The sequence below is a fragment of the Mustela lutreola genome, chromosome 6 (assembly GCF_030435805.1).
Source record: "Mustela lutreola isolate mMusLut2 chromosome 6, mMusLut2.pri, whole genome shotgun sequence".
Classification (NCBI taxonomy): domain Eukaryota; kingdom Metazoa; phylum Chordata; class Mammalia; order Carnivora; family Mustelidae; genus Mustela; species Mustela lutreola.
The window spans coordinates 102803698-102817440 of NC_081295.1; the positions used below are offsets into that span (position 1 = coordinate 102803698).

At 34.4% G+C, this 13743-nt stretch overlaps 1 protein-coding gene across 3 annotated transcripts in view; it reads right to left on the reverse strand.

The window, feature by feature from the left end:
* COL21A1 (collagen type XXI alpha 1 chain) overlaps window positions 1–13743 on the reverse strand; it is a 181860-nt gene that overhangs the window by 104282 nt on the left and 63835 nt on the right. For all 3 annotated transcript variants that reach the window (XM_059178294.1, XM_059178292.1, XM_059178293.1), the window contains exon 4: window positions 41–209. In XM_059178294.1, coding sequence (XP_059034277.1) covers window positions 41–209 — 169 coding nt within the window. The remainder of the gene's footprint in view (window positions 1–40; window positions 210–13743) is intronic.

Below are 13743 nucleotides of genomic sequence, written 5' to 3' on the forward strand. Positions count from 1 at the left end.
CGTCAAAAACAAAAAGGTGGTATCAACACATAACATATACCTTGTGAATTCTGATAAGTCAACTTTTGATGTTACTTCATATCCTTTTATTTTTGTTGGTGAAAGTGGGATTCTTTTCTTAACCTTTTTCTTTACACCCAAGCCTAAAAGAATATCAAACCCTTTCTCATCGCGAGCTGCCACTGGAATTCGTGTTGGACAGACAGATTCTATAAATCCAAACCAAAAGCAGTAAACATTGATTAATCATGGATTACTTCAACAAGAAAATGAGAAATATTAGAGAAAACAATTATAAAATCTATATATGCACACAAATATACATAAATGGATGTAAATGCATTTTCTGAGAAAACATGCAAGAGTCTCAAATGTCGTTTTTCCCCTAAGAGGGGAAAAAAGTAAAACAGAAATAGGAGAGAAACATTTGTTAATAGATTGTCTTAAGAACACTATGCTGACATTTATAAATCACTATTTTGAATGCAGGGCAACCTAATACCTGGGGGGTAGCATACTGGAATGGCATTGATGATTCTCATCCAGGATTTGCTATTAACTAGTCACGTGACTTTTCATAACTCTTAAATCTCTTGGATCTGGGAGGTGAACTCCAAGATTCCTTTCTTTCATTTCCAGCATTTGAGGAGTAAAAAAATAAAAGTGTCATTCTTGACATTCTTTCCAGGTTCAGCAATTGATAACTCTATAGTTCAAATATCATTGGTTCTATTACTCTGGAAAAAAACTGTAGGTCTTTTCTTTCATGAAAGTTCTTGAAATAGGCTGATTATCTAATCTATGATTAATAATATTATAAATAAAGACTATTTCCTTAAGAAGAATCATTAAAGATGCCTGGGTGGCTCATATGGTTAAGTATTTGCCTTCAACTCAGGTCATAATCTCGGGGTCCTGAGATCGAGACCCACATCAGGCTCTCTGCTCAGAGAGGAGTCTGCTTCTCTCTCTCACTCTACCTCTGTGTTCTCTCTCTCTCTTGCTACCTCTCTCTCAAATAAGTAAAAGTCTTTTAAAAAGAATCATTAAGATTTGTATTATACAGTCATCTGTATAAATTATAAAAAATATGGCATGCTTTTCATTTGATGGGAAACTAGTATCTGAAATTATGTGGAAAATTTTATATGGCTGAAATGCTATAAAGCTGTTATATTGTAGAAATGTTGCAATATTTTCAGATTCTTCCAAGACCCTCATAATATATACTTTGAGCATGACTGTTTATATTTTATAGAGCAGCTAAGAAAATAAAACAAGAACAAACTCCACTGAACTTCTTTAAGATAATCACTCTCTTACAAAACATTAAGAAGATGGAAAAGTATCGTATTTATGATACAATAAAAAGTAATGAGATGGATTTTATTAGCCCAACATGTACAGTCATAACTCATACTACAGAATATTGGAAATAAAATAAAGGTTTGATATAAATAAAATTACAAAAATTCCTGGAAAAGGAGGGGCATTTTTCTCTGCAGGTCTTAAATCTTAAGTTTTGAAGTAACCCAATGAATTACATCCTTCTCTGGTAAGTCTGGAACCAAGTGAGGAGGAGATATAGGAATGAGGCAAACAGATGTTGGTTAGACTCATGATCTAGTGAGTTTCGTGAGATGCACACCATAACGAAACCCCTCACACCATCCCAACAGCACAGGGCTGACTTATTCCCCTTTCCCACCTTAGAAGCAGGGCTTGCCCCCTAAGCTCACACCTGGTCTACAGAGGAAACCAGAACACCCTAGCTCCACAGACACACTGAGCCAAGGAGAAGAAACCCTTGCCAACCATGACCAGCTACTTTTATCAAACTCACTCATCTGAAAACTGATTTTCTCATTCAGTGGTAAGGAGCTAAAAAAAGGGTGGGAGAGAGATCAGAAGAGCTAGCCTAGCTGAAATCCCTCCACATGAAAACACGAGAAGCAGAATGTAAGAGTTTCTAATAACACTATGTTATACAGTTTAAATCATAAATCAATTAATAAAACTAAATATTTCCTGTCATGAAGCAGGGTTTCTTTTTTGGCAGGTGAGGAGGGGGGAAGTATGCAGACCAATACATGAAGCCTCATGTTAGATGCCTTTGATTTAAAACTGCAAAAGTTCAGCTGAAAGGAAAACATTACATCATAAAAATATTCAGATTTGAACTGCTCCTTTGATTTGCTTTACAAATGAGAAATTATAAATGTTGGATTAAGATCTCAGACTTAAGAACAGGAGGTTTAGACTTAAGTCTCTCTCTTAACCTCTCCTGAACCTCTGGACTCTCATCTGTGAAGGGAAAATAATAATCTCCTTCACAGGGTTTGTCTGAGGATCAAATGTGATGATGGATGTGAAAGTGCTTTGTAATTCCAATGTGGAATGGAAGCACAGGGGATAAAGCAAGTATTATGTCCATCATTTTGCTCTAACAAAGCCCTTTACACTGTCTTGTAATACCCCAGATTTTACGGGGAAACAGTGTGGCACAGCTTGTGAAATCAAGAATGAGCAATATAGCCGTGTTTTCTTTACTACCTAGTACATCTAATTAAGAAGTATGGATTTAAATAATTATGTTTTCTTGAAGGTCATTTTTATTTCCAGTTCATTCACTTGCAAGAACAGTATCTTAATACATGGGAAGTGAAAAAAAATGTAGGAAAAATGCTCAAATACAGCTTTTATGTTTGTATATATGTAGCTATAGGAAACAGGTAAAAGAAGTTTCTGTATATAAAATGTTACTTTGATAACCAACCAACAATTTCTGCACAAAAGAGAGATAAATAATTTCCCCATTGTGTAGAAAAAAGAAATGCATGTTTAACTATACAAAGCACATCCAGACCAAAGTATGGAAACTCAAAATAAAAACTGAAATGTGGAAATTATAATTTTAAGTACCAGAAAAATCAAATGTTGAGAGACTCAGTTGGAAGCTTGTTACCATCCTTACAAAAGGTAATTAGAACAATCTAGGTAAATAATTTATTTTAAAGGAATGCATTCAGGAGGAAGGGTAAACAAAACAGAAGACCAAAGTTCACAAAGATTTCTATACCAACTACACAGTTCTAATTTCATTCTACTCCAATATGTTCGGAGTATTCAGGGTAGGAATGCTTTCTCAGATGAGCAAAGATAACTCTATTTTAAACCTATGGGACCAGTAATACCTGCCTTTCAGTTTGGATGATTTATTTTTGCTTTTGTTTCCCTTCCTTGCCTTTGGAGGTAAGAAATATCTAGAAAAATTCTCCTGTGACTAAAATCACTGCCTATATTCTCTTCTAGGATGTTTACAATTTCCAGTTCCACATTCAGTGTGGAAATCCACTTTCAGTTTAGTGTGGAATGGGAGAAGATATTTGCAAATGATATATACAATAAGAGGGGTTAATATCCAAAATATATAAAGAACTTAAAACTCAATACCAAAGAAACAAACAATTCAGTTAAAAAGTAGAGAATATGTATAGACATTTTCCAAAGAAGATATAGACATATGGAAAGATGCTCAATATTACTAGTCATCAGAGACAAATCAAAACCACAATGAGAAGGAAGTGATCTGAAGGGGCACATGAACCTGACTGTTTATACCAGCAATGTCCACAATAGACAAACTATGGATAGAACCTAGATGTCCATCAACAGATGAATGGATAAAGAAAATGTGGTATATATACACAATGGAATACTATGCATCCATCAAAAGAAATGAAATCTTGCCATTTGCAATGACATGGATGGAACTAGAGGGTATTATGCTGACTGAAATAAGTTAATCAGAGAAAGATAATTATCATACAATCTCTCTGACATGAGGATTTTCAGAGGCAGGGCAGGTGGTCTGGGGGGTAGGGAAAGAAAAAATGAAACAAGAAGGGATCGAGGGGGTGACAAACCATAAGAGACTCTTAATCTCACAAACAAACTGAGGGTTGCTGGGGAGTGGGGGTAGGGAGAGGGTAGTTGGGTTATGGACATTGGGGAGGGTATGTGCTATGGTGAGTGCTGTGAAATGTGTAAGCCTGATAATTCACAGACCTGTACCCCTGGGGCAAATAATATATGTTAATATAAATAATTTTTAAGAAAACACAATGAGATATCACCTTACACCTGTCAGAAAGACTAAAACCAAAAAGACAAGAAAGAACAAGTGTTGGCAAGGATGTGGAGAAAAAGGAACCCTTATGCACTGCTGGTAGGAATGTAATTTGGTGCATCCACTGTGGAAAATGGTATGGAGGATCCTCAGAAAATTAAAAATAAATATGCCATATGATCCAACAATTCCACTACTAGGTAGTTACCCAAAAAAAAAAAAAAAAAAAAAAACCAAAAGCACTAATTCAAAAAGATACATATACCCCTATGTTTGTTGCATCATTGTTTATAATAGCCAAGATACAAAAGCAACCTAAACATCCACTGAAAGACAATAGATATACACATGCACAACAGAATCTTTTTTTTTTTTTTGCACAACAGAATCTTAAACTGCCATAAAAAAGGATGAGATTTAAAAAGAAAAAAAAAAAAAAAGGATGCAATCATGCCATTTGCAACAACATAGATATACCTAAAAGGTAGTATGCTAAGTAAACTAAGACAAAGAAAGACAAATACCACATGATTTTTCACTCACATGTGTAACGGAAAAAAAAAAAAAAACAGGAAAAAAAAAAAAAACCAAAGGAATAAACAAACAAAAAGCAGAAACACACCTGTAAATATGGAGGACAAACTGATAATTGACAGAGGACAGGGAGATAGGGAGATGGGCAATATAGGTGAAGGAGAGTGGGAGATAGGTTAATGAAACTTCAATAGTTTAGTATGATGGTAGATGATAGATACACTTGTGAGCATAGCATAATGTATAAACTTGTTCAATCACATGTTGTACACCTGAAATTAATGTAATGTTGTATGTTGACTATATTAAAAATTGTCTGAATTTGCTTTTCTATTAAGTAATCCAGTATTACCAAGGTAATAAAAACATGTTTTATTTAAAATTCTGCCATGGACATGGACACAAAATCCATATAAATCTCTAGCTTAACTAGAGCAACCAAATTCCAACTACACCATTCCAGCTCTAAGTTAACATCACAAGATAACTGATGAACCCATTATTCCAGAACACATCTAGCCTACTTTATAAGTGCCTATTTAATTCAATTCCACATGCCAAGTGGTTTGAATGTCACCTCTCTCCAGATGTCATTTTTTTTTTTTTTTTTCAGATCAAGGGAATTCTATCAAGGAGATCTGTGGTCAGAAACCGAAAGTAATTTTACTGATCGAGACCTGATAGTCCAATAAAACAAGAGTTGTCTGGTGCCAACCTGTGCAAGCCAGCTTCTTCAAATTTTCCTGGATTGAACTTGGTTTTGATGGTAAGGCCCAATCTGAGCAAGTCAACATCATATACTTTTTTTTAAAAAAAAAAAACAGATAAATTTCCTGCCTCATCTAAAAGTCAAGATGGTGGAAATTAAACAGTAAGAATACACAGGCAGTTTTCTAGATCCTGCTCTTTACCCACACCTGTGTATAGCAAGCTCAACATACCTGAATTAAAATATGGGTCCTAAAGCCCAGTAATTCAAGCCATTGGCTTCTGCAAGCCCTTAAAGATTCCTAAGGATGGTATCTTCCAGGGCACAAGGGGAGATTTCTTTCTCCCTCCTTTCTCTCCTCTTTGTTGTGTTAATCCCATTCCAATTTACTCAAAAAAGAAACATAAGAATGATGTCAGCAAAATAGTGGAATAGAAAGTCACAGGCCATATTCTCTCACTGAAACACTAATTTAACAATAATAAATGGACAAAAATACCTTTATGAAAATTCCAGATTTGGATTAGGAAGTTGAAGTACCCCAGGTGAACACAAAGCCAAGAAGAGCCTCACTGAAACAAGTAATAAGAATAATTTCACTTTATCCACATCATTCCCTCCCCCAAGCCTGTACAAGTAAGTGCCAGGAGAGGACACCCTCGTTTGTGATACTGCCCTTCAGTGGAAAAAATAAGAGTGGAGCACATATCCACAGGACTGCCCAAGAGACTGGTTTCAGTGTCACCTCATCTGGAGCACTGAAGGAACTGGAATCATTTGGATTCCTGGGAAATGCTGAAAACAAAGAGTCTTGGAGCTGGGGGAAGGAGCTTGTTGGGGCTGGCAACATGTGGCTCAGCATGATCAAGAGAAGACACATAACTCGAGCTTTCTCCCTCTGGAGGAAGAGAAAAGAATGGTTTATGTATCTAGCATTCTAGCTTTCCCAAGTGCTACCTGAGGAAATAATATTGGTCCCACCTGACTATGGATCCTGACAGGGAACCAGAATATTTTTGATGCCTAATGCCCACTAAGAACAAGGTGAGGAAGCTTACAGCTAAGACTTTGGCTAGACAAAACTAGAGAACTTAAAAAGCTACTGCGGCGGGCGGGGAGGGGGGGGTGTGGGGGGTGTGGACCAAGCAAGCCTCTCTAAGTAAGAAACTGCGCACTCGGGCCCTAAGTAAGAAATTGCGCACTCCTTCCATAAAAAAGGCCTCAAAGATCCCCAGAATATCTAGACAAATTAAGAGATGTGACTGTTTTTTCAAATGTGTGGATCCAAAAAAAAAGCTGTAGGGTACACAAAGAAACAAGGAAACATGACCCAATCAAAGGAATAGAATAATTCTCCAGCCATCAACCCTAAAGAAAGGTAGATATATTATCTGAAAAAGAATTTAAAACAGCCATAATAATGATGCCCTGTGAGCTTAATAAAATGATGGTATAAACAAAATAAGAGTATCAATAGGGAGATAAAATATGAAAGAGAACCAAAAAGAAATTTTGTACCTGAGGAACATAATAACTCAAATGGGGGGAAAAAAAAAGACTGGAGGGGCTCCAAATCATACTTGATCAGTTAGAAGAAAAAATCAACAAACTTAAAGAAGGTGATTTGAAATATCTGGACAGAAGAACAGAAATTTAAAAGAATGAGAAAGACTGAAGAAAGCCTAAATGACTTATGAGACACCATGATGTATACCAATATACATATTATAGGCATTTCAGGAGAGAGAGAGAGTTTAGTTAAAGAAGTAATATCCCCAAACTTCTCAAATCTAGGAAAGGAAATGTACATCCTAATTAAAGAACCCAAAGAAATCCACATCAAGACATATTATAATCAAATTATTGGGAAAAAAGAGAGAGAGAGTTTTGAAACCAGCAAAAGAAAAGCCACTCATTATGCACAAAAGAATTCCCCCACCCCCACCATATGGCAGATATCTCAACAGAAACCTTGCAGACTACAAGCGAATGGGATGATATACTCAAAGCACTTGCTGAAAGAAAAAGATTGTCAACTGAAAAAAATAACTGGTAAAAATATTCTTCAGAAATGGAAGAGAAATAAACACTTTCCCAGATTAAAAAATGCTGAGGGCGTCCATCACCGTGCCTTATAAGAAATACTGAGGGAGTCCTTTAGGTTGAAATTAAAGGGCATTAAACAACAACACAAAAGCACTCAAAGTATAAAACTCTGTGGTTAGGGACACCTGGGTGGTGCAGTCAGTTAGGCATCCAATTCCTGGCTTCAGCTCAGATCATGATCTCAGGGTTGTGAGACTAAGCCCCATGTCAGGCTCTGTGCTCAGCATGGAGTCTGCTTAAGACTCTCCTCCTCTCCTCCTACCCCTCCCCATCATGCATGCACAAACTCTCTCACTGTCTCACTCTAAAATAAAAATAAATAAATCTTTAAAAAAAAAAAACTCACTGGTTAAATATATAGACAAGTTCAGAATACTATAGAACTTTAACAATGGTGTGTAAATCACTTTTAATTCTTATAGAGAAGTTAGAAGAAATTATAAATAACTATAACTATAAAAATATGGTAATGAATACCCAATGTAAGACGATGTAATTTGTAACATTAATAAGAAAGTGTGAGGAGACAGGGAGAAGCAAAACTAAAGAGTATGTATATGTGATTGAAATTAACTTTTCAGCTTAAAATAGGCTGCTATAACTATATGATGTTTTATGTAACCCTCATAGTAACCACAAAGGAAATACCTATAAAAGATATACAAAAGCAAATGAGAGAAAAATCAAAACATGTCAAAAAAGATGTTAATGAAACACAAAGGAAAAAAACACAAAGCAAGAGAGAAAAGAGGGACCAAAAAAGGCATAAGACAGAAAATAATTAACAAAATGGTGATATTAAATCCTTCCCTATTGCCATTTCAGATATAAATGAATTAACCTCCCAAATAAATAGACACAGAGTGACTAAATGGACAAAAAAAAAAAAAAAAAAAAAAAAAAAAGGAAGGCAGGAAGGAAGAGAAAAAAAGAAAAGAAACAAGATCCAAGTACATATTTTCTATAAAATATATACTCTAAGATTACAGACACACACAGGCTAAAAGTAAGGGGACAGAAAAAGACACTTCATGCAGATGGTAACCAAAATAGAGCAAAGGTGGTACTACTTAGACAAAATAGACAAGTCAAAAACTCAATGGAGACAAAGAAGGACATGATATGATGATAAAAGGGTCAATTCACCAGCAAGACATAACAATTATAAATATATATATGCACCCAACATCATAGCACCCAATTATATGAAGCAAATGCTGACAGAATTGAGCAGAGAAATAGTAGATATAGAAACAGAATACACAATTATAGTAAGGGATTTCAATATTCCACTTCCAGTAATGAATAGAATATCCAGACAAAAGACAAAAGAGGGAACACAAAACTTGAACAACACTGTAGACCAAACAGAACTAACAGATATACAGAACATTCCACCACCAGAATACACATTCTTTTAAGTGCAAATGAAACATTCTCCAGGATAGATCACATGTTAGGTCAAAAAACAAGTCTTAATAAATTTAAGAAGACTGAAATCATACCAAATACATCTCCCAACCACAACATAATGAAACTAGAAATTAATGGTAGAAGGAAAACTGGAAAATTCACAAATATGTGGAAATTGAACATGCTTTTGAACAACCATTTGTTCAACAACTGACTCAAAAAAAAATTAAAAGAGAAATTAGAAAATACCTAGAGGTAAACAAAAACTAAAATACAACATACCAAAATTTATGAGATGTGGCAAAATACTAAGTATTTTGGAATAAAGGATCTCAAATAAACTAAATTTATTCATTAAAAACTAGAAAAAGGGGGCGCCTGGGTGGCTCAGTGGGTTAAGCCGGTGCCTTCGGCTCAGGTCATGATCTCGGAGTCCTGGGATCGAGTCCCACATCGGGCTCTCTGCTGAGAGCCTGCTTCCCTCTCTCTCTCTCTCTGCCTGCCTCTCCATCTACTTGTGATTTCTCTCTGTCAAATAAATAAATAAAATCTTTAAAAAAAAAAAAAAAAAAAAAAAAACTAGAAAAAGAACAAACTGAGCCCAAAACTAATAGGAACAAGAGAATAATTTTAATTTCAATAATCTTTAAGATAATTAAGATTATCTTTATTTCTTATATCTTTTTTTATTATTTTTTTATTTTTTATAAACATATATTTTTATCCCCAGGGGTACAGGTCTGTGAATCACCAGGCTTACACACTTCACAGCACTCACCAAAGCACATACCCTCCCCAATGTCCATAATCCCACCCCCTTCTCTCAAACCCCCTCCCCCCAGCAACCCTCAGTTTCTTTTGTGAGATCAAGAGTCACTTATGGTTTGTCTCCCTCCCAATCCCATCTTGTTTCATTGATTCTTCTCCTACCCACTTAAGCCCCCATGTTGCATCACTACTTCCTCATATCAGGGAGATCATATGATAGTTGTCTTTCTCTGCTTGACTTAATCTAAATTCATAAATAAATGAAATAAGAGTAAAATTAAAAAATCAAGAAATTAAGAGTTGATTTTTTTTAAAAAATCAACAAAACTAAAATAACTTCAGCTAGATTAACTAAAAAAAAGGAAGATTGAAATAAATAAAACTAGGAATGAAAGAGGAGACATTACAACTAATATCACAAAAATACAGTCATAAGAGACTGTAATAATACAATTCTGATAACCTAGAAGAAATGGATAAATTTCTACACTATAAAACCTACCAAGACTGAATCATGAAGAAATAGAAAATGTAAACAGATCCATAAGGATATTGAATCAGGAATCAAAAACATCCCAACAAGGAAAAGCCCAGAACCAGGTATTTTCACCAGTGAATTCTACAAAACACTTAAAAAATTAATGTCAATCCTTCTCAAACTCTCACAAATATCTGAAGAGTAGGGAATACTTCCAAACTCTTTTTATAAGACCAGCATTGCCCTGATACAGGCCAGAAAAAGACTCTACAAGAAAAGAAAACTGATGCAAAATCCTCCACAAATTACTAACAAATTGAATTCAACAGCATTATAAAAAAGATCCCAAAAAATCAAACATCACGATCCAGTGGAATTTATCCTTGAGATGCAAAGATGGTTAAACCTAGGAGATTAATCAATGCAATACACCACATTAAGAGAATAAAGAATAAAAGTCACATGATCATCTCAATATTTGCAGGAAAATATTTTGACACAATTTAATATTATTTCATAATAAAAACACTCATCAAATAAAGAAGGAATTTACCTCAACATAATCGAGGTCATATATGAAAAGCTCACAGTTAATGGTGAAAAACAAAAAGCTCTTCCTTTAAGATCAGGAACAAGACAAGGATGCCCACTCTTGCCACTTCTATTCAACATAATATTGGAAATACTAGCCAGAGCATCAAAAGTAATAAAATACTAAGGATTAAACTTAGCCAAGGAGGTGAAACACTGAAATGCTAAAAACTACAAAAGACCGCTAAAAAAAAAAAAAAAAAAAAAAAAAAGCCTAAAGAAATCACCAACAAGTAGATACATCTCATATTAATAGACTGGAAAATTCAATAATGCAAAAATTTCTCTAGCACCCAAAGTGACCTATAGTTTCAATGCAATCCCTATCAAAATCCCAACAGCCAGTCACAGAAGGACAAATACTGCATGAATCCACCTTTATGAAATATGTAAAGTAGTCAAACTCATAACAACAGAAAGCAGAATGATGGCTGCCAGAATGGGAAGAAGAGGGATATGGGGAGTAGCTATTCAATGGGCCCAAAGTTTCTGTCAGGCAACATGAGGAAGTTCTAGGTATCTACAGTATAACACTGTCACTGCACTTGTAGTTAACTATACTGTACTGTACACTTAAAATATTTAAGAGGTTAGCTCTCATGTGTTTTTTACAATAAAAAAAGAAAAGAATAGAAAGAAAAAGAAAAAACTAAACTCCCAGTCAGATAAATAAAGAAACCATCGTCCATCACAAAAAGATCATCCTGAAATAAGAAATGTACTGCAGAATACTCCTTTAAGCAAATGGTAGGTTTATGAAGTTTAAATAATCCATGTGGGACCAAAGAAGTAAATAATATTTTGTTCATTGTGGGTCAGTCACAACAGGAATATAAAAGTGAACAACATGATAAGCAATCCAAGGTAGAATTTAACCATTTATCAAAACAACAAAAAATAGGAACTTTGTCAAACAATGCAAATACAAATTGCATGATTTGAGGCTTCTGCAAAACAACAATGCACTAATCATAATCTAATAGTTATAAAAAGTCAAATGCAAAAAAGCCCTTATATTCCCCTAAGTACAATTTCAAAAACTACATTTTAAAAGATGGCTATTGTACCGCATATTTGTGAACTGAATAGACACAGACATTACTTACATTCTTTCTTTGAGTGTGCATGAAAAAATATTTGGAAAGCTTTCAAATTTAATTTTTTTTACAGACTGGACATTTTTGCCAAAAGAATTTTTTATCCTTTTAAACAAATCTTTCACATGTAATTAGAATTTTTTAATAGAATGCATTTACCAAAATACGTATCTACACAAAGTCTCTGAAACAAGTACTGCCCAGACATACTTTATCAAATTTATATTTTAGAATATAAAGGAATGGTAGGTAAAACATCACCATGAAAAGTCTGTTTTAATAATGAAATATATCTAGCTACAAAACCAAAGAATTCTAATTCTAATCTTATAACATATTTGAAAATCTATGTAGGTCAATTATTTTTCAGTAAAATTGGAAAATAAATATAAATTCTCTGATCAAGATGAGAAAAGTCAACACAGTCTTACTGTTAGGAACATGAAAAGAATAATTATGATAATCATTTGTACTTGCTATAGTGACTTTTTAAAAGTTTGATTAAAGAAAATGCTTAATTTTTTTAAGATCTTATTTATTTATTTGACACAGAGAGAGAGAGAGAGATCACAAATAGAGAGGCAGGCAGAGACAGAGAGGGGGTTAGCAGGCTCCCCACTGAACAGAGAGCCCAATGAGGGGCTCGATACCAGGACCCTGGGATCATGACCTGAGCTGAGGGCAGAGGCTTAACCCACTGAGCCACCCAGATGCCCCAGAAAATGCTTAACTTCCATCCCTTCTTAAATAATCTAAAAATAAATTTAAATGTTTTTCTGTGCTATAGCTCCCAAACAAATATGAAGAAAATAGAGAAATCTTTTTTCTACACCACATTTAGAAAAAAAAATTTTTTTTTAAGATTTATCTGAGACACAGAGAGAGAGAGAAAGCAAAAAGAGTAAGAGGAGAAGCAGACTCCCTGCTGAGCAGGAAGCCTGAAGCAGGCTTTATCCCAGGACCCTGAGATCATGACCTCAGATGTTTAATCAACTGAACCACGTAGGCACCCCAGAAATGTTTCTATCAAATGTGAACCAACATATTTTTGGAGCATTTTTAGGCAAACTAGAAAAAATAGTCTTTTGATTTTACATCAATTTTATTTTTTAGATATAGTATTAAATGCTTGTAGTATTACAAACAAATTACTCTCTCCAAAAAAATATATGAATGTCAATATCCTAATACAATTAATATTTGCCAAAAAATGGCATACTATGGACTATAGTGTCCATACTATGGACTTATCATAAACACAGAGTTAGATTTCATGGAATGATGTAAAAATGATTGACTAATAAATACTATATTTTCAAATATTCTCTCACTGATGGTAGAAATTTAAGTCTCTCAAGTGCAATTTTTAGCATTTTTACAGAGCTCTAACAACGTTAGTAATTTCACCTATGTTTTTGAAAAAAATCAGACATTCCCATTCAGAATTCTGTATAAGAATATTTTATAGCAGAAAACTTAGAAATGAACAAAAAACATCAACTGATAAATGGATAAAAAAGATACACACACACATGAACACAATGGAATAGTAGTCATCAAAAAGAATGAGAATCTTTGAGAGAATGATTTCATGATTTCATGAGAATGAAATCTTGCCATTTCCAACGACATGGATGGAGCTAGAGTATATTATGCTAGGCAAAATAAGTCAGAAAATAAAAAATACTGTATGATTTCACTCATACATGGAATTTAAAAAATAGATGAACAGAAAGGGAGAAAAAGAGAGAGGCAAACCATAAAACAGACTCTTTACTATAGAGATCAAATTGAGGGTTGATGGAGGGAAGATGGGTGGGGGATGGACTAAGTGGGTGATGGGTATTAAAGAGGGCACTTGTGAGCACTAGGTATTATGTGTAAGTGAAGAATCATTAAATTCTACAAGTGAAACCAA